The sequence below is a fragment of the Mastigoproctus giganteus genome, chromosome 9, assembly GCF_048544385.1.
Source record: "Mastigoproctus giganteus isolate SK-2022 chromosome 9, ASM4854438v1, whole genome shotgun sequence".
In the NCBI taxonomy this organism is placed as follows: Eukaryota; Metazoa; Arthropoda; class Arachnida; order Uropygi; family Thelyphonidae; genus Mastigoproctus; species Mastigoproctus giganteus.
Genome location: NC_143583.1, coordinates 113,893,528 through 113,918,637, shown reverse-complemented (window position 1 = coordinate 113,918,637; position 25,110 = coordinate 113,893,528). Strand labels below are relative to the sequence as shown.

General features: G+C 37.7%; 1 protein-coding gene across 1 annotated transcript in view; it reads left to right on the top strand.

Annotated features, from left to right (window-relative positions):
• Positions 1 to 25,110, top strand: part of LOC150080654 (targeting protein for Xklp2-A-like) — a 231,563-nt gene that overhangs the window by 18,052 nt on the left and 188,401 nt on the right. The window contains exons 2-4 of the mRNA XM_090380773.1: positions 572 to 649; positions 17,989 to 18,054; positions 18,142 to 18,199. Of these exons, the coding sequence (XP_090236899.1) occupies positions 572 to 649; positions 17,989 to 18,054; positions 18,142 to 18,199 (202 nt within the window). The remainder of the gene's footprint in view (positions 1 to 571; positions 650 to 17,988; positions 18,055 to 18,141; positions 18,200 to 25,110) is intronic.

Sequence of the window (25,110 nt, the reverse complement as noted above, 5' to 3'; positions counted from 1 at the left end):
CTTACTATCAGGTTACCGATGGGCAGTGATCATATACTACTTATTAGGGTACTGCACTCATGATTGAGAGAAGATTTATGATATGGATACTGAAGAATAAGCATGTAGGAAAAATGTATAGAGAAACTGAGGCCTGAGAATGAAGTACAAGGAGGAAGTGCTTGAAAAGGCATTAGTTGTGTCTGCAGAGGAAGTGTACGTATAAGAGAAGTGAAGTGAGGAGTTAAAAAAAACTTTAATATACTCAAATTAAAATTCCACTGTCCTCAAATATCTTTGTCTCAGTCCTCAACCCATATAGTACTACAGTTATTGTAGGTTTGGGTTTATGGTTAGTTTTAATAAAAATAATAATTTAAAAACTAGTTAATTCCAGTTTATTTTGAAAAGAAATTATTAGATTATTACTATGTGAGTCAGATTTTTTGATAATAATACAAACTAAGCCACAGGTCTAGTCATATGTTTTACCATGCACAAATTTTATTTTTGTAAAATATCTTTGTTAAAAATTTTAGTTTTTGTTAAGGCCTTTTTTTGATAATCTGCATGTGAATTATTTCAAATTCAGAAATCGATCATGAATCCGAAGATCTTTTCATCAAGAATCAAGTTGCTGAACTGGAAGTGAGCATTCCTCATGAAAAAGGTAAAAGAGAATTACAAATCAGTAAGCAGAGATTTTTGTAGACCTATAACAGATATGATAACCAAAACCCTTTAGTGTTGGTTTAAAGCTGAGAAAAAAAATTTACAAATGTGGGATAATAACATACTTGGATTTTGAATACTATTTCGGAACAATAAATATATGCTGTTTTATTAGAATAATATTTTTGTATACTCATTGAGTTTCACGTACTTTTTCCTACTTAGTAGGTTCCCTAGATTCATCATTCTAGTATTGTGTGAGACCTCTTTTAACCTCTAAAGTAAAAATGATTTCCTCAGTATGGACTCCATATGGGATGCTCTATCCTTTTCTCCAGTATATTCTGCCATGAAGACTGGAGATGACATCCTCCGAAATTGAAGGGCAGCAACTCTTGTATGCCAGGGAAGTTGGGTAGATTTACTGAAACTACAGTAGAACCTGGATAAGATATATAAGAAGTTTTCCCCTGTATTAGGTTTGGTTTCTTAAGTCCCAACTTGAACTCCATATATTGTAATGTATTATGTTTCCGCGTAAGAAGTTTGCCGGGTAAAATGTTTTCCTGCATAAAAAGTTCTTGATAAAGAATACACAGAGTACTATTATGATGACATTTTCCCACTTAATAAGTTTTTGAACACAAAAATTCTTTATTTTAGCAAGCATCATTTTAGTTCGTAGTAAATCACTGAAGTAGGTGAAATGGCATCATTTTTGATATATAGGCAGTTCTTGCTTTACAAGTTTTCCCCTATTTTTTTAAGTATCAAAAAAATCGAAAATATGAACATTAATTGCAAAAAATGAATTCATAAATACCGCATTTCAAACCACATGCGTAGCTATACAACACAGTGTACACCGCTTTATGATATTAATCTCTTACCATCGTATCACGAAAATTATAATGTGAACCCAATAACACATTGTTTTGAAATGCGGTATTGGAAGTTCAATTTTTTATTTATTGTTATTATTAGCCATATGGTGCAAGGAAGCCTGAGGCTTTTGCTGCACCAGCCAAAAAAAAAAAAAAAAAAAAATTTAAGAACCAATTTTGAACGGCTTTGTGATATTTTTCTAAAGCACATTTCTGGAAGTCACAACCATAAAACAATAAAAACAATTTGCACTTTCTGGTTTATTGGGCTTTTCTGTTACTGCAAGCAATTATAAATGGGTAATAAACTCGATGTTATTGCATTTGTGAAAATACCGATAGCTGGAATTGTGTGTTTGTGCATTGCATTAAAAAATGCTTATGCATGCTATTGAAATTTATAAAGAAAATAGAAGATTATCTTGTAAATCAACACCTCTTGAAGCATTTCTGAAGAAGACTCCTTGTGCAACAAACCAATGAGTGCCGAGCCAATAATGAGTGATCGAGTGTGCATTTTGTTAATGATGATGAAAAAACATTCTTTAACATTTGTAAGTCATAAATAATTTCTCTATTATTATAATTTGCTTGATTTCACAGGCTATGTTTTCATTTCTTTGGATAAATCAATCATTGTTGATAACGTAACCCCTATTAAATTTCATTGTTGATAACCCCTATTTTTAACATTGTCTATGGGGAAATAAATTCCTGCTTTATGAGCACACGCTAGGAACGAATTAACTCGTAAAGTCGAGAACTACCTGTATCTCATATTGTGAATGCCTTCACCTTTTCAATTACTGCTCCTTCAATCATTATATCCCTTTCTGTAGCATACTTGTTCATCATTACTTTTGTTTTAGCCATATTCATCTTTAGTCCAAAATCCTTACTAACTCTACATAACTGATTGATTTTCTTCTAATTCTTTGGGATCATTGCTTATAACCATGTGTTTCTCCAAATTGTAAATGGTTTAGGTACTCTCCATTCACATTGACTCCTTTCTGCGGCCAGTGTAATCTTCTGAAAGCTTCCTCAACTACAGCAGTAAACAACATCAGAGATATTGTCTCCTTGTTAAACTCCTTTCTCAATTTTTAAATTTGCTACTATCTTTGTCTAGTCTAATAAAGGAGGTAGTGTTCTCATATATTTTCTTCAAAATCATAATGTATGGGATATCTATGCCTTGTCTTTCCAGTACCCAAAACATTGCCTTATGCTGTATGGAGTCAAATGCCTTTTCATAATCCACAAATGCCAGGCATAAAGGTGTTTTATATTCTTTTGCTTTCTCCATTAGCTGTGATATCACGTGAAGGTGATCCATAGTTGAGAATCCTGTCCTAAAGCCAGCTTGCTCTTTCAGTTGATTCTCATCAAGTATTCTTTCTAATCTGTTAGTAATGACCCTTGTGAACAACTTGTAGATGTGAGATAACAAGCTGATTGGTCTATAATTTCTGATTTATCTCTCCTTTCTTATGCAGCAAAACTATGATTGCATTATTCCACTCCTTAGGCATCACACCTTTTCTAATACATTTTGTGAAGAGTCTTGCCAGTTTTTGTGTTATGTCTCTTCCTCCCAATTTTAACAACTCTATAGTAACTTCATCTTCCCCTGTGGCTTTCTGATTCTTCATTTTCTTCAAAGCATGTTCTACCTCATCAGGAAGGATTTTGGGTATGTCGTAGGTGTTACTAATTTGTGATCCATCTTCCCCACTGCTCGCATCATTCCCTCACTCCTTGTATAATTCTCTATAGTAGTCTTCTGCTATTTATAAGTACGCCATCGCTATTCTTCAGTTTCAGTATCATTTGTCTTTCTGTATTACTGCTCATGGCTGCTGATTTAAGTCCTTTGTTTTACCTTAATGCTTGTTCTACTTCTTGTGTTATATCTTATGTCCTCTGAGACTCTTTCTAATGGCTTTGCATAACTTAGTATACTCAATTTTGATCTTGTCAGTGTTTATCTTGCTCTTCATTTGTCATCTTCGGTTCATCACGACAAGTGTTTCATGACTAATTTTTTTTTTTTTTTTTTTTTGGATTTCTTTTTACCTTTAGATTTCTTGGGCTTTATCACTTTCAGAAAGTTGTAATATTCCTTGTTGATATCTTGGTCCTGAGCAGTCTGCAGAAGCTCAAACTTGTTCTTAAGTTCCAGTACGTACTGCTTTTTCTCCTTTTCTGTTGTCTCAAAGACCTTTGTATTATTTACTTGAGTCAGTTTTTTCCTTTCTTTTCTTACATCTATATCAACTGTGCATCTTATCATTCTGTGATTACTTCCAGCATTTACCTTGTTCAGGACAGTAACATCGTTCACGATATATCTTCTGTTAGTGAAGACGAAGTCTTTCATTAGTTGTTAATCCATTTGGACTCTTCCATGTCCCTTTCTGTTAACCCTTTTCTTGAAAAAAAATGTTCATTATTGACAATCCTTGAGATTTTGTAAATTCCACAAGTCTCATTTCTTTCACCAATTCCAAAATTTCCTATAGTTCCCCTTTCTGCACTATTTTGTCTCTTTCCAACCTTAGCATTAGTAGAGGCATTTGATGCAAGAAAGCAAGCTTATGCAGCATCAGCCAAAAAAAAAAAAAAAAAAAAAAGAATAATAAAAAAATACATAAAAAATAACCACTTCCACTTCACCCCTCTTTTCGTTCGAAATACCTGTCCAGCTGAGCCTTAAACTTATTCAGGCTATCAACTTCCACGACAAGGGATGGAAGTTTATTCCACCAACCAACCACCCGCTGGCTAAAGGCAAATTTCCTCATGTCTATCGTACATCTGTCTTTTCTCAATTTGAATTTATGCCGTCTCAGGTGACTATTCTGAGCAAGAGGAAGAATCCCATCAGCATTGAGCATGCTCAAACCATTCAAGGCTTTATACACCTCGCCGGTGCCTAGTCTCCAGACACTGTAATTTGCAAAACTTAAGCCTTTTTTCGTAAGAGCACCCCTTTGTTCCATTCACTAATCTTGTTGCCCTTCTCTGTACTCGTTCCAGCATCTCTACATCCTTCTTGAAATGAGGCCTCCAGACCTGTATACAGTACTCTAGGTGTGGTCTGACCATTGCCTTATACAAGGGAATAATCACCTCCTTATCCCTGCTAGAAAAATTCCTATATATCATCGACAATACACCATGAGCTACTCTTGCAGCCAGTCTGCACTGCTCAGAAAACTTCATATCTGCCTGCACAACCACCCCCAGGTCCCTTTCATTCTCTACCACTGTCAGTGTAGTACCACAGAGTTGATACGTTGCTCTGGGGTTGCTGTTTCCCATATGTAGTACTTTACATTTGTCAATGTTAAACCTCGTTTGCCTCCTCTCAGCCCATCTGCTCAACCTTTCCAGATCCTGTTGCAGCAGCATAGTGTCAGTAGTGTCCTTGACAACCCTGCCAACCTTCGTATCGTCGGCAAACTTGGACATTAAGCTTGATATACCATCATCAATATTATTTATAAATGTAGAAAACAATAATGGACCCAACACTGAACCCTGAGGGACTCCACTAATAACATTAGTCCTCGATGAGCAGTGTCCATTGATTACCACTCTCTGTCTTCTCCCCCTCAGCCACCCCTTTATCCACAGCAGCAATTTGCCTCCAGTGTCACACTGCTCCAATTTGTGAAGCAGTCTTCCATGTGCAACAGTATCAAAAGCCTTTCTAAGATCCAAGTACAGGCATACCTCGAATAACGAATAGGATGCGTTCCACAAAATTACTTCGTTAAGCGAAACTTCGTTTTCAGAGGTAAAAATACTATGGCCAGAATAGGGATATGTTCCTACATAAAGAAAATGAAAAGCTTTTTTTTCGAACAAAGAAAAGTTTTATTAAATAAACATTCAACTTACATACAAAGTGAAATCACATTTTAAAATATGAGTCTAAAGTTGATTGCTTATGCTTTTTTTCTCTTTCATTTAACAATTGTCTATACGGAGTTATTGCATTTAACACTGATCGCTTGACAATAAAACTTCTTCCTAAATCAGGATCATTTCACTAAAAAAATTTAAATGTTTTCAATGTCATTTAAGCAGCTTTTTAAATCTTTGTTTGTTAACACTTTTTCGGCAGGAACTTCTTTAACTTCGTCTTCATTATCTTTGTCTTCGTTGCTAACAAGGTTTTCTAAATCTTCCACTGAAAAACCATCATCTTCTGCATTCAATAAATTTCTAACATCCTCTTCATCGACATTTTTGAAACCTATTGATTGAGCCATCTGGATAACTTCATTTCTAATTTTTGGATGCTATTTTCTTCTTCTAGTACAACTTCTGGCCATATTTTGCGCCAAACTCCATTTAAGCATTTCTTAGTGACTTCTTTCCAAGAACTATCAATGTTTTCAATTGCCTTTTTGATGGTGTAGTTTTTCCAAAAAGTTTTAACTGTCATTTCCTCTTTATCCTCTAGTTCAGTTAAATTGCTTAATGTTCGACGCAGATAATAAGCTTTAAATGATGCTATCACTCCCTGATCCAATGGTTGAATCAAAGAAGTTGTGTTTGCTGGAAGAAACACAACTTTGATAGGAATGCATGTGTCCAACGTGTTAAGATCAGTAGGATGTCTCGGAGCATTGTCTAACAACAAAAGAGCTTTTTCTTCAAAGTTGTTTTTTTGACAATACCGTTTTACTTCAGGACAAAAGTGGTTAACAAACCAATCAGTAAATAACTCCTTGGTAACCCACGCTTTTCTATTTGCTTTCCATATTACAGGTAAATTCATTTTTATGTTACCTTTTAACGCCCTCGGATTTTCTGAATGGTAAACTAATAACAATTTTAATTTATAATCGCCAGAGGCATTCAATCGAAAGAGTAACATTAAACGGTCTTTGGCTGCTTTGAACCCAGCAGCTGGTTTTTCTTCAATAGAAATGAAACTTTTTGTTGGTAGCCGTTTCCAGAACATACCGCTTTCGTCAACACTGAACACCAAATTTGGTGGAAAATTTTCACGTTCAATTATTTCCTTTAGTTTTTCTGAAAACTTATTTGCGGCTTCTCATGTTAATTTTACACTATGAACCCTGGCCCGTTTTTTAAATTTCTCGAACCAACCACGAGAAGCCCAAAAGGTTACCGTAATTTCGTCAGTTTGTTTAGATTTCAGGTGATTAAACTGGAATATATTTTTTTATATTAAATGGGGCTTGAAATTGCGGACTTCGTTATATCGAAGCTTCGTTATCAGAGGTATGCCTGTATATAATATCAAAGTTATTCCCTGCATCCAGTTCTTTTGTGACTGCATCATAGTATCCCAATCAAATTGGTCAGGCAAGACTTCCCCTTAACAAAAATATTGCTGTGTCTGAGCTATGACTGAAGTCTTGTCTAGATGATCCTGCAGTGCTTCTCTAACCAGTGCCTCCATTAATTTTCCAGGAACAGAAGTTAAACTAACAGGTCTATAATTATTTGTGTCGCCCTTTGATCCTCCTTTGTGAATTGGGGTCACATTTGAACATCTCCAGCCTATGGATACTTCCCCTGAGTCCAATGAAGCTCTCATAATTATGGCTAAGGGTTTGCTTACTTCCTTTGCTGCTTCCTTTAATATAACTGGATAGATCCCATCCACCCTAGGTGCCTTTCTTGTATTTATCTTCAACAATTTCTCCTCCACTTTACTCTCAGTTATTACAAGATTCTCTAGCTTACTGCCAGAGTTGAATACACCCCTGGATTTCCCCTCGCTGAATAACTCCTCATGTGTGAATGTCGATGCAAAATATTCATTCAGTTTGTTAGCTACCTGAGCAGGATCATCAACAGTTGACCCATCGTATCAAGTGGACCAATCTGATTCATCCCCTTCCTTCTAGAGTTACATAAGTAAAGAACTCTTTGCTGTTTTTCTTTGCATCCATTGCCAAAGATTTCTCGTAATCTGCCTTCGCCTGCCTAACCTCCTTTGTAACTTGGTTACAGATCAACTTGTATCTATCATAGGCTTCTGTGTCATGTGTTAATTTGTATGTATCTCATGCATGTTTCTTCTCTGCCATCAGTTCATCTGACATCCATTTAGGCCTAAACCTTGAACAATATTTCTTAGTTGGTATGTAAAGCCTAGTAGCTTCCAAGATAAGTTCTTTGAATGCTTCCCATTTTGCATTTGCTGTTGGTAACATCATCAGTTGGTCCCACTGTATAGAATTTAAATACTGTCTCAGTCCATCGTAGTCGCCTTTACGAAAGCAATAACCCTTCCCTTTACCCCTAATGGTAGTTACCTCTTTGAGTAAATCCCACTTCAGCACACTGTGATCACTACCACCTAGTGGTTCATTTATATGCAGATTCTTAATGCATGAAGAATCACTACTGATAATCAAATCAAGAGTATTACTCCCTCTAGTTGCCTCCCTAACATGCTGATGTAGAAAACAATCATCCAATAAATCCACAAAAGCCTTGCTAGTATGTGAGTGACCAGCCCCCAAATTCCAGTCAATATCTGGGAAATTAAAATCCCCCATTATAAGACTCTCTGATTTACTGGCCCATTCTATTTTCCCGTACAGTTTCTTATTATACTCATCAGAAACATTAGGCCTATAGCACACTCCTACTCTCAATTTTGATCTCCCAGTGCTTATGTCACACCAAACTGGCTCGACACTGCACTGTCCAGCAATGTCGACTGGCTTCACTTCCTTGGATTTTATGTATTTCTTAACTAATAGCATAACCCCTCCTCCCTCCCTTCCTACCCTGTCTATGCTTTCTGTAGACATTGTACTCCCCAAATTCCAGTTCTGCATTCCGTATATCTGTGTGACACCATGTCTCTGAAATCCCCACAATATCTGCCTTTGATGTTTTGAGTAATACCTCAAATTCATTCAAAAATTAGCATTGAAGTCCCCCATAACGATGGTATAGTGGGTTTTCTGCTCATCTATAAGACTCATTTCTTCAACCTCTTCATCATCATGGCTTGATGTTGGTGCATAAATCATTATAACCTTTAGCTTGTATGTACCTCTTAGAAATACTGAGTAGTAGTCTTGACACCCTTGGTGATATACTTTTGAATTCCAAAATGTTTTTTATATCTTTATGGACCAGAAAGCCAACTCCACCTTTACTCCTTTCACTGTTTCCATTGGTGTACAGCAGATTTCCACTTGAGAAACTTATAAGTGATTCATTTCTTCTTGTTGTTTCAGCCAAACTGATGATATTCCAATTCACATTTTCTAATTCCTTTTCCAGCTCTAATATCCTGTCTTCACCGATGAGCTATCTTACATTGTAATAGGCCAAGTTCAGTTCTCGTGCATGGCGTCCTGGTCGTACCCAGAAATTCTTAGCACTCTCTGCTTCCACTCTGATCCTCTCACTGCTGTAAGAGTGGGAGTGAAAGCTGCTGGGGACTGAGGGGCCATTTGTTTCGTCGTGCTGTCATGTGCTGAAGGGTTTGGGCTTTTCCTCTTCACACTGACCAGGCGTTTTGAAGAGAACCACTCTACACGTTCGTTGCCACCTAAGCGACGTAACAGGGCTTACCATCAAGAAGGTGTGCATGAGTGGATTTTAGGGAGGCAGGCCAACCGGACTTCTAAATCTTCTGAAATAGAAAGATATTGGATCCATCATTGTTTTAGACTGAGTGTCTGATAACACAAAATGCCTGTTTCCCTCTAAGCCCCAACAGATGTACCATACTATAAATATAGCTACACACACATTTGTTTGACCATGGTTAGAGTCATGTGAATTCTCCAAATACAATTCATTCTTGTCAAAATGATTACTTAAAAACTCCCCTGGCCTATGTGGTGGAGTATAAATAAACCGCTTGGTATGTTTACATCTTCCTTTTTATGTTGAGTAATTATAGCCACATCTCTCAAAGAGTTGTCAAATAAATCAAATTATCAATAACTTCTAATGGCATTTACTTTCTGAAATAAGTACATTCAAAAATATTTGTGACATCACGATGAATGTAGCAAAAACACTACTAAAATCAAAGTAATGTTCATAAACATTACAGTTGCTATGTTTAGATGCTGTTCAGTTTCTGGCCGTAACTTTCATTTTCCATAATTCAAACTACATGTTAGCATTTTTTAGCATTAGCATTAGCATTAGTAGAGGCATTTGATGCAAGAAAGCAAGCTTACAGCATCAGCCAAAAAAAAAAAAAAAAAAAAAACCCACTTCCACTTCACCCCTCTGTTCGTTCAAAATACCTGTCCAGCTGAGCCTTAAACTTATTTAGGCTATCAACCTCCACCACAAGGGATGGAAGTCTGTTCCACCAACCAACCACCCGCTGGCTAAAGGCAAATTTCCGCACATCTATCCTACATCTGTCTTTCCTCAATTTGAATTTATGCCCTCTCAGGTGATTTTTCTGAGCTAGAGGAAGAATCCCATCAGCATTGAGCATGCTTAAACCATTCAAGGCTTTATACACCTCTATCAGATCACCTCGCTGGTGCCTAGTCTCCAGACACTGTAATTTGCAAAACTTAAGCCTTTCTTCGTAGGAGCACCCCTTTGCTCCATTCACTAATCTTGTTGCCCTTCTCTGTACTCGTTCCAGCAGCTCTACATCCTTCTTGAAATGAGGCCTCCAGACCTGTATACAGTACTCTAGGTGTGGCCTGACCATCGCCTTATACAATGGAATAATCACCTCCTTATCCTTGCTGGAAAAATTCATGTATATCATTGACAATACTCCATGAGCTACTCTTGCAGCCCATCTGCACTGCTCAGAGAACTTCATATCTGCCTGCACAACCACCCCCAAGTCCCTTTCATTCTCTACCACTGTCAGTATAGTACCACAGAGTTGATACGTTGCTCTGGGGTTGCTGTTTCCCATGTGTAGTACTTTACATTTGTCAATGTTAAACTTCATTTGTCACCTCTCAGCCCATCTGCTCAACCTTTCCAGATCCTGTTGCAGCAGCATAGTGTCAGTAGTGTCCTTGACAACCCTGCCAACCTTTGTATCGTCTGCAAACTTGGACATTAAGCCCGATATACCATCATCAATATCATTTATAAAGACAGAAAACAATAATGGACCCAACACTGAGCCCTGAGGGACTCCACTAATAACTTCAGTCCACGATGAACAGTGTCCATTGATTACCACTCTCTGTCTTCTCCCCCTCAACCACCCCTTTATTCATAGCAGCAATTTGCCTCCAATGTCACACTGCTCCAATTTGTGTAGCAGTCTTCCATGTGCAACAGTATCAAAAGCCTTTCTAAGATCCAAGTATATAATATCAAAGTTATTCCCTGCATCCAGTTCTTTTGTGACTGCATCATAGTATCCAATCAAGTTGGTCAGGCAAGACTTCCCCTTAACAAAACCATGCTGTGTCTGAGCTATAACTGAAGTCTTGTCTAAATGATCCTGCAGTGCTTCTTTAACCAGTGCCTCCATTAATTTTCCTGGAACAGAAGTTAAGCTCACAGGTCTATAATTACTTGTGTCAGCCTTTGATCCTCCTTTGTGAATTGGGGTCACATTTGCACATTTCCAGTCTATGGGTACCTCCCCTGAGTCCAAGGAAGCTCTCATAATTATGGCTAAGGGTTTGCTTACTTCCTTTGCTGCCTCCTTTAATATAACTGGATAGATCCCATCCACCCCGGGTGCCTATCTTGTGTTTATCTTCAACAGTTTCTCTTCCACTTTACTCCCAGTTATTTCAAGATTGTGTAGCTTACTGCTAGAGTTGAATACACCTCTGGCATTCCCCTCGCTGAATAACTCCTCATGTGTGAATGTCGATGCAAAATATTCATTTAGTTTGTTAGCTACCTGAGCAGGATCATCAACACTTCAATATCAAGTGGACCATCAATATCAAGTGGACCAATCTGATTCATCCCCTTCCTTCTAGAGTTTACATAAGTAAAGAACTCTTTGCTGTTTTTCTTTGCATCCCTTGCCAAGGATTTCTCGTAATCTGCCTTCGCCTGCCTAACCTCCTTTGTAACTTGGTTGCATATCAACTTGTATCTATCATAGGCTTCTGTGTCATGTGTTAATTTGTATGTATCCCATGCATTTTTCTTCTCTGCCATATGCCTCATTAGTTCATCTGACATCCATTTTGGCCTAAACCTTGAACAATATTTCTTAGTTGTTATGTAAAGCCTAGTAGCTTCCATGATAAGTTCTTTGAATGCTTCCCATTTTGAATTTGCTGTTGGTAACATCATCAGTTGGTCCCACTGTATAGAATTTAAATACTGTCTCAGTCCATCGTAGTCGCCTTTACGGAAGCAATAGCCCTTCCCTTTACCCCTAATGGTAGTTACCTCTGAGTAAATCCCACTTCAGCACACTGTGATCACTGCCACCTAGTGGTTCATTTATCTGCAGATTCTTAATGCATGAAGAATCACTGCTGATAATCAAATCAAGAGTATTACTCCCTCTTGTTGCCTCCCGAACATGCTGATGTAGAAAACAATCATCCAATAAATCCACAAAAGCCCTGCTAATGTGTGAGTAACCAGCCCCCAAATTCCAGTCAATATCTGGGAAATTAAAATCTCCCATTATAAGACACTCTGATTTACTGGCCCACTCTATTTCCCTGTACAGTTCCTTATTATACTCATCAGAGTCATTAGGCCTATAGCACACTCCTACTCTCAATTTTGATCTCCCAATGTTTATGTCACACCAAACTGACTCCACACTGCACTGTCCAGCGATGTCGACTGGCTTCACTTCCTTGGTTTTTATGTGTTTCTTAACTAATAGCATAACCCCTCCCCCCTTCCTATCCTGTCTATCCTTTCTGTAGATGTTGTATTCCCCAAATTGCAGTTCTGCATCCCTTATATCTGTGTGACACCACGTCTCTGATATCCCAACAATATCTGCCTTCGATGTTTTGAGCAATACCTCAAATTCATCAAATTTATTTACTAAACTCCTAGCATTGGTGTACACGCAAATATACCTGCACCTGTTTCTATTCTTAGCTACCCTAACACAACCCATGTGTTTACTTGTACCGCAATGGCTCCCAGCAGTCTCTGAAATACCATGCATCTTGTTTTTCAGGCTTCTGCTCATTCTAATAGAAGCAGTGCAAGAATCTCTTTCACCTCTGCCAGTGGCTACTGTCAATCTATTGGTCTTTGTCTCCCCCCAAACTAGCAGTTTTCCGACCCACCTAACACTGCCTCGATAGCATCAGCAAATATTCTTGCACCCTTTCTATTTAAGTGTATCCCATCCCTGTAGAAGCAATCTCTCCTGTTTACAAGTACAGTCCAGGCTGAAAAAAATTCTACCCCTTGAGCCTTGCACAATCTTTCCAGGGCCGAATTGATCGACAAGGCTCTCATCATATACTCCCTCCTATCGTGTCTGGGCAGAATTGCAGACACTTTCAAATTCAACCCTAATTCTCGGCTTTTGTTCAACAGTAACCTGTACTTGTTAAGTAATTCTGCCGGTCTCCTACTCTTAATATTATTAGTGCCAACGTGTACAACTATATCACCTTTTGTGCCCTTAAAAGATGATATTCGCTCTACAACGTCATCAACATTTGCCCCTGGCAGACATACCCTGGTCCTGTTCCACCTATCTTTTTTACAAAGCATGTTCCCCGTTTCCCTGACAATAGAGTCACCAACATAAGTTTCTGGCCGTAACTTTCATTTTCCATAATTCAAACTACATGTTATAATTTTAAGTAAATATCCACTCACCTTTGTTCTAAAACATGTAAATGAAAGAGAGTAGGAAATTTAAAATCGAGAAAGGAGTTCGACAAGGAGACAATATCTCTGAAGCTGTTTATTGCTGCCCTTGAGGAAGCTTTCAGAAGATTAGACTGGCCGCAGAAAGGAGTCAATGTGAACGGAAAGTACCTAAACCATTTACGATTTGCGGATGACATTGTGGTCATAAGCCACAATCCCAAAGAATTAGAAGAAAATCTTAATCAGTTATGCACAGTTAGTAAGGATTTTGGACTAAAGATGAATATGGCTAAAACAAAAGTAGTGATGAACAAGCATGCCACAGAAAGGGAAATAATGATTGAAGGAGCAGTAATTGAAAAGGTGGAGTCATATACTTATCTGGGACAGGTTATTAGCTGTAATAATGATAAATGGCTGGAAGTCAAGAGAAGAATAAATTTTGGATGGATAGCATTCAGGAAATATAGTCATACTGAAGAGCAATATCCCAGTTTGTCTGAAATGTAAAATTATGAACCAATGTATACTCCCCACCATGACTTATGGAAGTGAAACTTGGGCACTCACCAAAAGAATGGAAGAGAAGTTGAGAACTACACAGCGAAGAATGGAACGAATTATATTGGGAATCAGACTGTTAGATAAGAAGAGAAACACATGGATTAGGCAGTAAACTCAAGTAAAGACATTCTTATCAAAACTAAAATGGCCTTGGGCAGGACACATAGCTCAAAGACATGATGACAGATGGACTAAGAAAATAACAGAATGGTACCCAAGAGGAGCTAGAAGAAAACCTGGAAGATAAAAGCGGAGATGGATAGATGAAATTCATGAGGTTGTGAGTAGTAAATGGATGGCCAGTGCTCAAAACAGAACTGGAAAGTTACTGGAGAGGCCTTCATCCTGCAGTGGATTGAAAATGGCTGATGATGATGGCAATTCCCTATTTTTGCTTTGGACACAGATGTACTTTAATAAATATGTAGTCTACTAATGGCATCTTACCTGAAACAATACAACATTGTATAATTTGTAATATAAAAGTTGCCTGTTACATTTCAGTGGTAAATTGGGAAATGCATAAAATTAACATTATCATATTTAATTTTTCAAGTTTCCTAGTTTATATTTTTTACTGAAGATAGACTGTGCACCTTTAATCGGCTTTTGCTAACCAGCATCAGCCATTGCTTCCAACTTTTTCTGCTCTTCACATTTTCTGATGGAAAATGTTAACTTCTATTTTGGGCACTGTGTGTTTGTATTAAATCTGATTAAAAGTCTTTAAAGCCACATGGTAATAGCATTTATTTGTATATTTCAGTATTTTATGCTATAATGAAAATATTTATATAAAATAAGTACATGTTTTAATATAATTAATTAAAATTGAAATTTGAGTTACTTTCCTAATTTAGTTGTCAAATTATTTTAATATTTAGAATAAATTGATTATGGGGTGTGTACCACATTTATAAATGTGTACCACAGTGTCAGCCATAAAACTTGCATTACCCTCTCAAAGTTTAATATTTCCTTAACACTCTTTCTCTGTAAAATTGTCATCTCAAGATATTTTTACACTATCCTATATGTAAAACTAGTGTGCCATTGCATTGTCATTCTGTAATATTGTTATTAGCCATATGGTGCAAGGAAGCTTTTGCTGCATTAACCAAAAAATTGAGTTGCCCGAGAGAGAGAGAGAGAGAGAGAGAGAGAGAGAGAGAGAGAGAGAGAGAGAGAAGGGAATCACTAAGAAAGAGAGAAGAATGATGGACAAAGGTAAAGAAAGCCCACACGAGAAGCACGCCAAAGTTCAATAAATTTACCAGTAAAAGTACTTTGCCGTAACGGCATTTGTATTGTTGCTCGCTCAGTAAACATACAGTGGGTGTTATCGGTCAGGAGTAGAAATTGAATCCCATGGGAGATTGAAACCCTCCCGAAGTGGAGGGGGTAACCTGACCTTTTTTTCTTTAGAATCACTGGTGGACTAGTGGATAAATTGTTTATTAAGAAAAAAAATGCAAAGGTAAAGGAAGCCCACACGAGAAGCATGGCAAACTTCTAAAAAGTTTACCAGTGAAACTACGTTACGAACATTTTTTACGACACCAGAACTTCCAATATGACTGTTCGTGATTTAATTAGTGATTCTAAGGAAAAAAGGTCAGGTTACCCCCCCCCCACTTCAGGAGGGTTTCAAGCTCCCATGGGATTCAACTTCTACTCCAGACTGATAACACCCACTGTCTGTTTACCTAGTGAGCAACAATACAACGGCAAAGTACTTTTACCGGTAAATTTCATTGAACTTTTGCATGCTTCTCATATGGGCTTTCTTTACCTTAGCCGAATGATGATACCTAGCTCAGGACCCTGGGTGTGCCAAGCCCATACTCACCAGATGTGAGTATGAGCTTGGCATACCCAGGCATCCATCTGTTGCTATCTATCTAGGCGCCTCCGTAGCCAGGTGGGAAGGAGCAGCAGTGCGTAGCACACGCTTCTTGATTAGACCGGGGTTCGAGCCCGTCACCACCAAATACGGAGAATGCGGAAAGGTCAGGGAATGACCACCGCATATCCCGGAGCAATATGGCCTTAGTTGCTAATGCTCCTAAAAACCAAACAACAACAGCTATCTATCTTTGCTTCTTATTAATCAGCAGTATGGCATACACTTGGTTAACTCCAAGGAAGAAAAGTGTAATTATTGTTCTTCATATGGATAGCTTTTATAGTCACCATACAACTGCAAAAGTTAGCTGTAACTACCGTACTCTGTTAGGGTTACATTAAAAGAAATGTAAGACCAGAAATGTCAAGAGGAAATCTGGAACCAAACTCAAACAGACAAGTACTGAAGCACAGGACAGAGCCTTGAAACATCTGTGCTCCAGTGATTGTCGTTCAAGTTCCACAGACCTCAAATCTGAATTTTTAGCTTCAGTCAAGTCTGTACATGCTTCGTGTGTATTGTTACATAAGACTCATGAACATCTTGCTTGTGAAGAAGTATACATATTTTATATATCAGAGAGAGAGAAGGAGAGAAGAAACAAAAAAAAAAAAAAAAAAAAAGCATATGGGAGAAGAGTACTACATATACCTCAGATCCATGTGGAAGGAACTTACTGGGGTAAATTCAAGTCATAGGACTGTTAGACCAAGACTTGTGATGAGTAGTCGGAAAGCATATCAACCTCATAAGAACCCTTTATTGACAAAATCAGTGAGGGGGAAAAAATGACTAACCTAGACTAAAACTAGAACATGCTAATTGAAGACTGAGAAATGGGAATCTGTAATATTCTCTGAAGAATCCAAATGTAACTCCTAATCAGATGATAAATATTATGTTCCGTGTAAATCTAATGCAGCCTATTATTCTTACTCTATTCAATAAACGGTTTCCACTGGGCCAGATGGTGTAGATTGTAATGAGCAAAGAAGTGGGCAAAATACATTTTGTAAATACTATTGTTAATTGGTGACTACTAAAAAAAATTTAAAGGAGATTCTTTTGCTCATCATTAGACCTTTCAAGGAACAGAAAATTGTATTTTCTGTTCCTTGAAAACACACTCCTATACAATGTTACATAATCATTTAATACAATTACTAGAATATATGAATTTTAACTTATTTCAGATACTCGCTGTTTTATTAATTTTTTGCTTTTAATTTTCATGCAAGACCACAATATTCAATTCTAATTGTGGCCAGGAAACAGCACTGGATTTAAACCCATTTGAAAACTGCTGGACAGAAAATTGTTGCTTAAAAGTGATCAAGCAAGATAATATTGCAAAAGAAACAATTATTTGTGTCTGGGACCATGAACTAAGCAGTGATTAGATGAAGAATTTGATACACTCCATGTTAGACAGGTGGAAGACAATAATTAAAGCTCGTTGTGGGTCAACAAAATACTAATATCTGTTATAGAAGACCTAATGGTATCACAACCATATTTGCTTGGTGTATTCCCCCTCCCCCCCCATCTTATTTGTAATGTTAATTTTAAGCACTAATCACAATAAAAAGACATTCATCTGGCATGCAGTGTATTTCTGTAATTATTTGTAAATAAATGTCTAAATAGTTTTTATTTAATTTATTTTCTTGTCAATAAAATCACTTTACATTGGTGTATAACAAATCAGAGGTTATAGGGGCAATTATTTCAATTATAATGCTTGTTTTGGGAGAAAATTTCCAGTGATGAAATTTGTGGCATGCCACCCACAAGCATGTGCGGCGCTTACACACACACACACACACACACACACACACCACACACACACACACACACCACACACACACACACACACACACAAGCACACACCAAGAAGCCACAAAGTGCATGCAAAATTAAATAAAATTCTAGTATTGCTTTTTAGCCTTATTTAACAAATTTTAATTGTGTTCCGGGACAATTAGGCATTTCAGCAAGCTGCCATTTTATGGTTTCTTGATAAGCTATGATATGCAGTCATTTGTTCCTTTTTTCCATCCCCTTTATACTTGTTTCTTTTATTATCCCTCATTTCAAAACTTATTCTTAATAATAATTTTACTAATACAGCATTTTTTTAAATTCCATTTTGTTCTAAATTTATTCAGGATTATTAGATATTTACTTTGTTTTTTTCTTTAGAAAGTGCTTCTTCTGAACCAGAATTTAAAACTCCACCTACATATTTATCGGATTCTGAACACAATGGTAATATTTTTTTCAGTGTCAAATTGTTGTGATTGTATTGACTCTTTTCCTGTCACTTATTGTGACTATTTTTCTTGTCACTTGTAGATGCTGAGGCAGCATATGAATGCCACAAAACCCAGATTGATAACACTATGAAGGAACAGTTAAGTATTTTTGTTTATCTAATTTATACATTTTGTGCACTGTTATTTTATTTTTACTCTAAAAGTTATTATGCAATAAAAATGTAACTGCAGAACAAACTTTACCCCTTACACCTAAAATTTCTGCTCTCATTTATGTCAAACACATTGAAAGTAGTTTTAAACATATTTAGCATTTCCCACTACCTGTTTGAAGCTAATGAAACTCAACAGAATCTGACAGGTATGAAAATGTTTGTATTATTCATGGCTGTACTGTTGTGTAGCTGTCAACAGTCATCTTGTGAGAATTGAAAGGTTTATATCATTTACACTATATACTTTACTTTTTGAGATAATTTTAAAAGGAGGGAATATTTATTCCACTCAGATACTGAGGTAAGTTTGTAGGCTTTTTTTATATAGTACGAGCATCACTATTCTTTTCTTAAATACACTAAACTAAACTAGTAACTCAGAATTAGTATCTTTGAAAAGTTGTAAAATGTGTGTATTGCACTTTCCCTTTATTGTTTCTGTGTGTATTATTCAAGGATTCAGATGATTGTAACTTACCAAAATATGGTTTTCCAACAGCAACTAAAGTTGACACATTACCTCAGTTGTTCTCTTGAAATAAACTGTTAATGCTGAAGCATCCCAAATGAGGTAACATGTCTGCACAAGAACAGTTTGATAAAACACATTCTATGCAGTCAACTGTGCCACTTATCTAAATTTATAAACTAAATTTAAATAAGAAAAGATTCTAAGATTATTAATTTATAGACACCCAAATAGTAAATCCAAACTGTTTGAGTTGAGTTCCCAATTGTCACAGTACTTAAAATCTTAGTTCTTATCAACAAAATCCCCTGCTATTTGTTTTCCAAAAGAAGATTTAAAGCACCAGAGAACATTTTTTCTATAAAATTATAAGTGTTGAATATATTTTGGAGAAGTTCGTTTGGAATTTTTACAGTGTCATGTTTACAATTATGAAATATTTATTACATTTCAGCATTTCTGATACATAAGGAAGAGCAACTTCAATTCTTATAGCTTAAATCTTAGTGGTGGGTATCTCAAATAAAGTGGGGAGGAAAAATTGCATCCTTCCTAAATGAGAAGATCAACAAGATTAGTCATGGGCACAAATGAGAGAGAGAGAGAGAGAGAGAGAGAGAGAGAGAGAGAGAGAGAGAGAGAGAGAGAGAGAGAGAGAGAGAGAGAGAGATTTGTTCTGTAAATTTGTGTCAAGGAACCAGGCACCTGTGAGAAGATTTTATTGAGTAAGTTAAATGCTGATTGCATTTACTCTTTCTTTGATGGCACACACATATAAGAAGACAAATTTAAATTGGGTAAAGGATAGTTACAGGATAGGCATGTGAAAATTTGCTGTCATCCAGAGAGATTTTTTTTTCTGTGCAAACTTCCATCTGGTATTGTGGAAGTGAACACTGCATAAGCTTGCTTCCTTTTACCTTGTCATTAATATTACTAGATCAGTCTTTTTAGAATAACAACCTTTCATCCACCAATTTTCTCTGCAGTCCTATTTCCTCTACTCTAATGCTTGCTTGATGCTTGTCTTCTTCCTAGCTTTACTTGTAGGCCTGTTAACATTCCTTTAAATGTGTGTTTAAATAATTTCCCTTCCTTTCTATGTGCCTTTACCATCTTAAGTTTACTTCATTAACCTTTTATTGAATATTATTACATCAAGGTGTATCCTTATTTCTTAATTTGTTTCATTTATTTTTTCTTAAAACTCATTTCCGAAATTCTAATTTTGATTAGTTTGTTTTATTTCTTACTCAGTTCTGTAGGTTAAATTAGACCTGAACTGTTATTAATGGCTAATTTTTTTATTTTAGCTAATTTCTCTTTTGCTCCAAATGAATTTATTTAATTATCTCCCTACACTTTCTGCTTTGCTTATTCTCTTTTTTAATTTAATCTATAATCTTTCATCTTGTTTCTTGTTACACAAAATTATTAACTTACTCTTTTCTATAATTTTTGGTAATTTAGTTTATACTTTAACTTTTCCTTGTTTCTCCCAAATTTTATTATTTTTGTTTTTATTTAATTAATTTTCATGCCCATTTATCTAATTTACTCAGATTATTGAAGACCTTGTAAGATACTATTTAACATATCTGTATGTAAAATGAACCCATTTTTTAATCTTGCATCACTAAACCTTTTTAATAACTCTTATTCTTTTAGTAAACTAGAACTGAACTATTGAGCTGGTAATTTTGATCATTTTTAATTTTTCTGCATAAGCTTTATATTTCTAAAAATCTTGTAAATTTCAGCTGAAATTTTATGACTTAAAATGACAGCATATGATTTAAATTATTTTCTCTTTCTGTCATTATTTTAATGTTGAATAGTTTATGATGAACCAAGCAAGGTGGTACATATTTCAGCTCTTTATGACTGTCATTGTAAAATGAGATGTTTACTCCTGTAGTTTATTTCAAAAGTGTAGCAATTACATACACTAAAGGAAATGGAAATTGGAACACCACTTGCTCTCTAATTTTTTTTCTGTCCTGCCTTGGAGGATCCCACCCACTCCTATACTCTCATTTCTCTTATTTTTTCTCATGCCTACTCCCTACTTTCATCCTGTACTTTCTACTTCACCCTCAAGGCCCTTGAGGGTGAAGTAGAAAGACATGTCTTGCTTAGGTGGAGGGAGGTTGCACCTGATAAGAATATACAATGGAGGCAGCTCTGTGTGCTGCAGATTGGTACTGAGAAGTCAGCTTCTTGGTAATTGTGGCGTCCTAGTAGCTAAGGGGCCAGTCATACAACGTAAACTATATAACACATCACTGCACACAGACTGGCTTTACTGAGTCTTGTTTCATTACCAGTCACAATGCAGAGTTGAAGGAAACTTCTAACACCGCCTAGACAGATACCAAACACCCACTCTCCATTGACTGTATTTCCTGATGGAATCTCTCTCTCTCTCTCTCTCTCTCTCTCTCTCTCTCTCTCCCTCCCCCCATATTCTTCAGTAATAGCACTCAAATATGGTCCAACAAAAATAAAGTGAGACTGCAAGTAATGCATCTTGAATAACGTTCTTCATCCTATTTTTCTATAATTTTCTATCATTTTATAAACTAGTTCTTTGTAATTTTCACACTGAATATTACAGAGAAAGACATTCACTACAAGGTGAAATGACTGCAAAGAATTTCCCTCAGCATTGGTCAGTTTGTCTTCCAGCTCTTGGGAGCAGTCTGCTTTACTTGTGGACCAATAAATATGCCACCTTTCGCTTTTGTGTCAGAAACAGAAAAGTACTGAAGCAAAAGACAGAGTCTTGAAACATCTGTGCTCCAGTGATTGTCGTGCCAGTTCCACAGACCTCAAATCTGAATTTTTAGCTTCAGTCAAGTCTGTGCGTGCTTAGTGTGTATTGTTAATTTTGGAAACAAATTACAAATGTTTGATGGTGTCACCTTGATAATCCAATGCTTTAACAAATTGTTTGACCAGTCCCAGTTTGTTATGGAGAAGTGGAAGCAAGACTTTATTTGAACCAAAGGATTGTTTACTACACTCTGTATGCCAGGCTGCAACTCAATTCTGGGAGGCCATTCTCTTCAGTGGGTAGTAATGCTGATCTATCACCTTGCTGTCAGCCTGAGAATATAAGAGAACTTAGTGAAACCACTTTGCAAACTCAGAAGAAACTCAGCATCATGAACTTCCCACAGACATCCCATTTTATTAGTCATATTTTATCTCTAACACACGCTTCACATTCTTAGTCTTTTTAGATATGAACATTGTGCACAATAGGAATCGATAGATGTATTTTCCCATTATGAAGCAACACATTTTATTTTTACTATCTTTATTTGATTTTTATTCAAACTATCTATGGAAAGGTGCCACTCTTCTGGATTGTGAAAATCATGCAGTGTGATTCATGTCTTTTGAACTTATGATGGGCATCATGGCGAGATCAAATCTTTCTTACATTTCAAGGATACAGCTCTAAAATACGGTATTTGCAGGTCATCTGCTAGATAGTCCACTGGGCTAAACCCCTTTGGGAAAGTTGTGACAGCCACCAAAACAGCACAAGGAAATTTAACCTGGGAGGAGTCGATTGGGAACATCCTGGACAACATCCTTCAGGAGCTGCCAACAACACTAACAGATGAGCAGCAGGCTATCTGCCAAGCAAAGAATTGCTATAATAATGACCAAATAGAACCCCCCTTCACCTTAGAAGAAATTCAGGATGCAGCAAGCCATGCAAAAAATAAGAAATGCTCTGGACTGGACCTAATTGAACCGGAGATGGCAAAAGAAGCAATGGAACATATACCAGAATTACTGCAAAAATTATTCAATTGCTGCCTGGAAGCAGGTAAATTTCCACTACAGTGGAAAAAGGCAAATTTAAAACTGCTCCTAAAAAACCCAACAAAGCCACCAGAGACACCTAGTTCCTACAGACCCATAGCCCTGCTACCAACCCTCAGTAAAATATTCGAAAGGCTGCTACATACCAGAATCACAAGGCATTATAATGAAGTAAATCCTAACATAACAAAGCAATATGGATTTACACCTGGCAAATCCACTATCGAAGCAATACAGAACCTCCTCTCTAGAGCCACCCATTGTCAAAGGAAATACTTCCTCGTCATCGCAGTGGATTTCGCTGGGGCATTCGACACCCTCTGGTGGCTGAGCGTCTTGGCGAGACTCAGAGCTGCCAACCTTCCATTGAATCTTTATTATTGCATGAAGGATTACCTGGCTGATAGAGCAGTGCAAGTTACCACACCATATAAATGCCTTAGTCGCCCAGTCCGCAGGGGCTGCCCCCAGGGTTCTGTCCTGGGGCCGCTCCTGTGGAACATTGTCTTAGACGAATTCCTCGCCATGGATCTGGGTGGTGTGGAGGCCCAGGCCTATGCAGATGACTTGGTCTTGACCATCGAGGCTGACAGCAGATCCTCCTTAGAAATGCAGGCAAATGATGCCCTGCAAAAGCTGCTAGATTGGACGAAGCTACACTTGCTCAAACTAGCACCCGACAAGACAATCGGTGCTGCTAAAAGGTATGCTAGACTTAAGGAGACCACCACAAATTAAGATTGAGAACAAAACAGTTAAGCTATGCGAACAGATTAAATACCTAGGAATAATCCTGGACAGAAAATTAAATTTCAAGCCACACCTAGAATATATTAAACAAAACATAAGAAGATACGCGGCCCTCATCGCTAGAGTCACTCACAGGGACTGGGGACTCAGACGTACTACCCTGTCTCTGTACTACAAAGCTCTCTTCATCCCTGCCATCACATATGGCTCCCCTGTCTGGTACATGAGGGCGGCACTAGAAGTGAATAAACGGATCCTCGAAACCATTCAGAGGACTATCCTCCTTACTATGTCGAGAACGACTAGCACGTCTGCTCTACCATCTTGCCAGAAACATATCGGCTACAATGTATGACCTCACCATTGACATCACTAATGACCGCAACTGTGAGAAGAGAAGAATCACCGACCACCTCGTCCAGATTTGGCAGAGGAGATGGAGCAACACAGAAAAAGGTGCAGTGACCAGAAGATTCCTCCCCACTGTCACCAAGCTGTACCCTAAGGCACCAGCGTGGTTTCACCCTGGTCGAAATACCACCTTCCTCCTTACAGGGCACGGCCCATTTAAAGCTAAACTTCACCAACTTGGCATCATAAATAACGCAGACTGTCCCTGTGGCAACCCAGAGTCCTGGAGACACTTAATGTTTGAGTGCGATTTGTATGATGACCTACGACTAAAAGGCTCAAGCTAATGGAAGCGCTGTGGCTCAGAGCAGAACTGAGGGGGGCAGTTGTCCTCTGACTCACAGCCTTATAAAATGCACTGTTTGCTTGATGTTTGCAAAGCAATCGGGGACGGGACATGATACTGCCAAGGGGGATGTCTTTGTGTGTGCGCGATGCAAGGAGTGTATCGATATCAGGCAACAACTCGGCGTTCTTGTGGGCCTATATGAGAGCTTGAAGGACAGGGTGGATGCCCTCGAAGGAACTAAATTGAGGGGCCCATCAAGCTCTCAGCTGCCCACATCAATGCCAGAGCTTGCACTTGGGCATCGCGTGACACAGAGACAACCCCCAAGGCAGAATGCGCTGGTCCCGAAGGAACTAGTAGTTGTTGGTGACTCTATTGTCAGGGAAACGGGGAACATGCTTTGTAAAAAAGATAGGTGGAACAGGACCAGGGTATGTCTGCCAGGGGCAAAGGTTGATGACGTTGTAGAGCGAATATCATCTTTTAAGGGCACAAAAGGTGATATAGTTGTACACGTTGGCACTAATAATATTAAGAGTAGGAGACCGGCAGAATTACTTAACAAGTACAGGTCACTGTTGAACAAAAGCCGAGAATTAGGGTTGAATTTGAAAGTGTCTGCAATTCTGCCCAGACACGATAGGAGGGAGTATATGATGAGAGCCTTGTCGATCAATTCGGCCCTGGAAAGATTGTGCAAGGCTCAAGGGGTAGAATTTTTTTCAGCCTGGACTGTACTTGTTAACAGGAGAGATTGCTTCTACAGGGATGGGATACACTTAAATAGAAAGGGTGCAAGAATATTTGCTGATGCTATCGAGGCAGTGTTAGGTGGGTCGGAAAACTGCTAGCTTGGGGGGATACAAAGACGAATAGATTAACAGTAGCCACTGGCAGAGGTGAAAGAGATTCTTGCACTGCTTCTATTGGAATGAGCAGAAGCCTGAAAAACAAGATTCAGGATATTTCAGAGACTGCTGGGAGTCATTGCGGTACAAATAAACACATGGGTTGTGTTAGGGTAGCTAAGAATAGAAACAGGTGCAGGTATACTTGTGTGTACACCAATGCTAG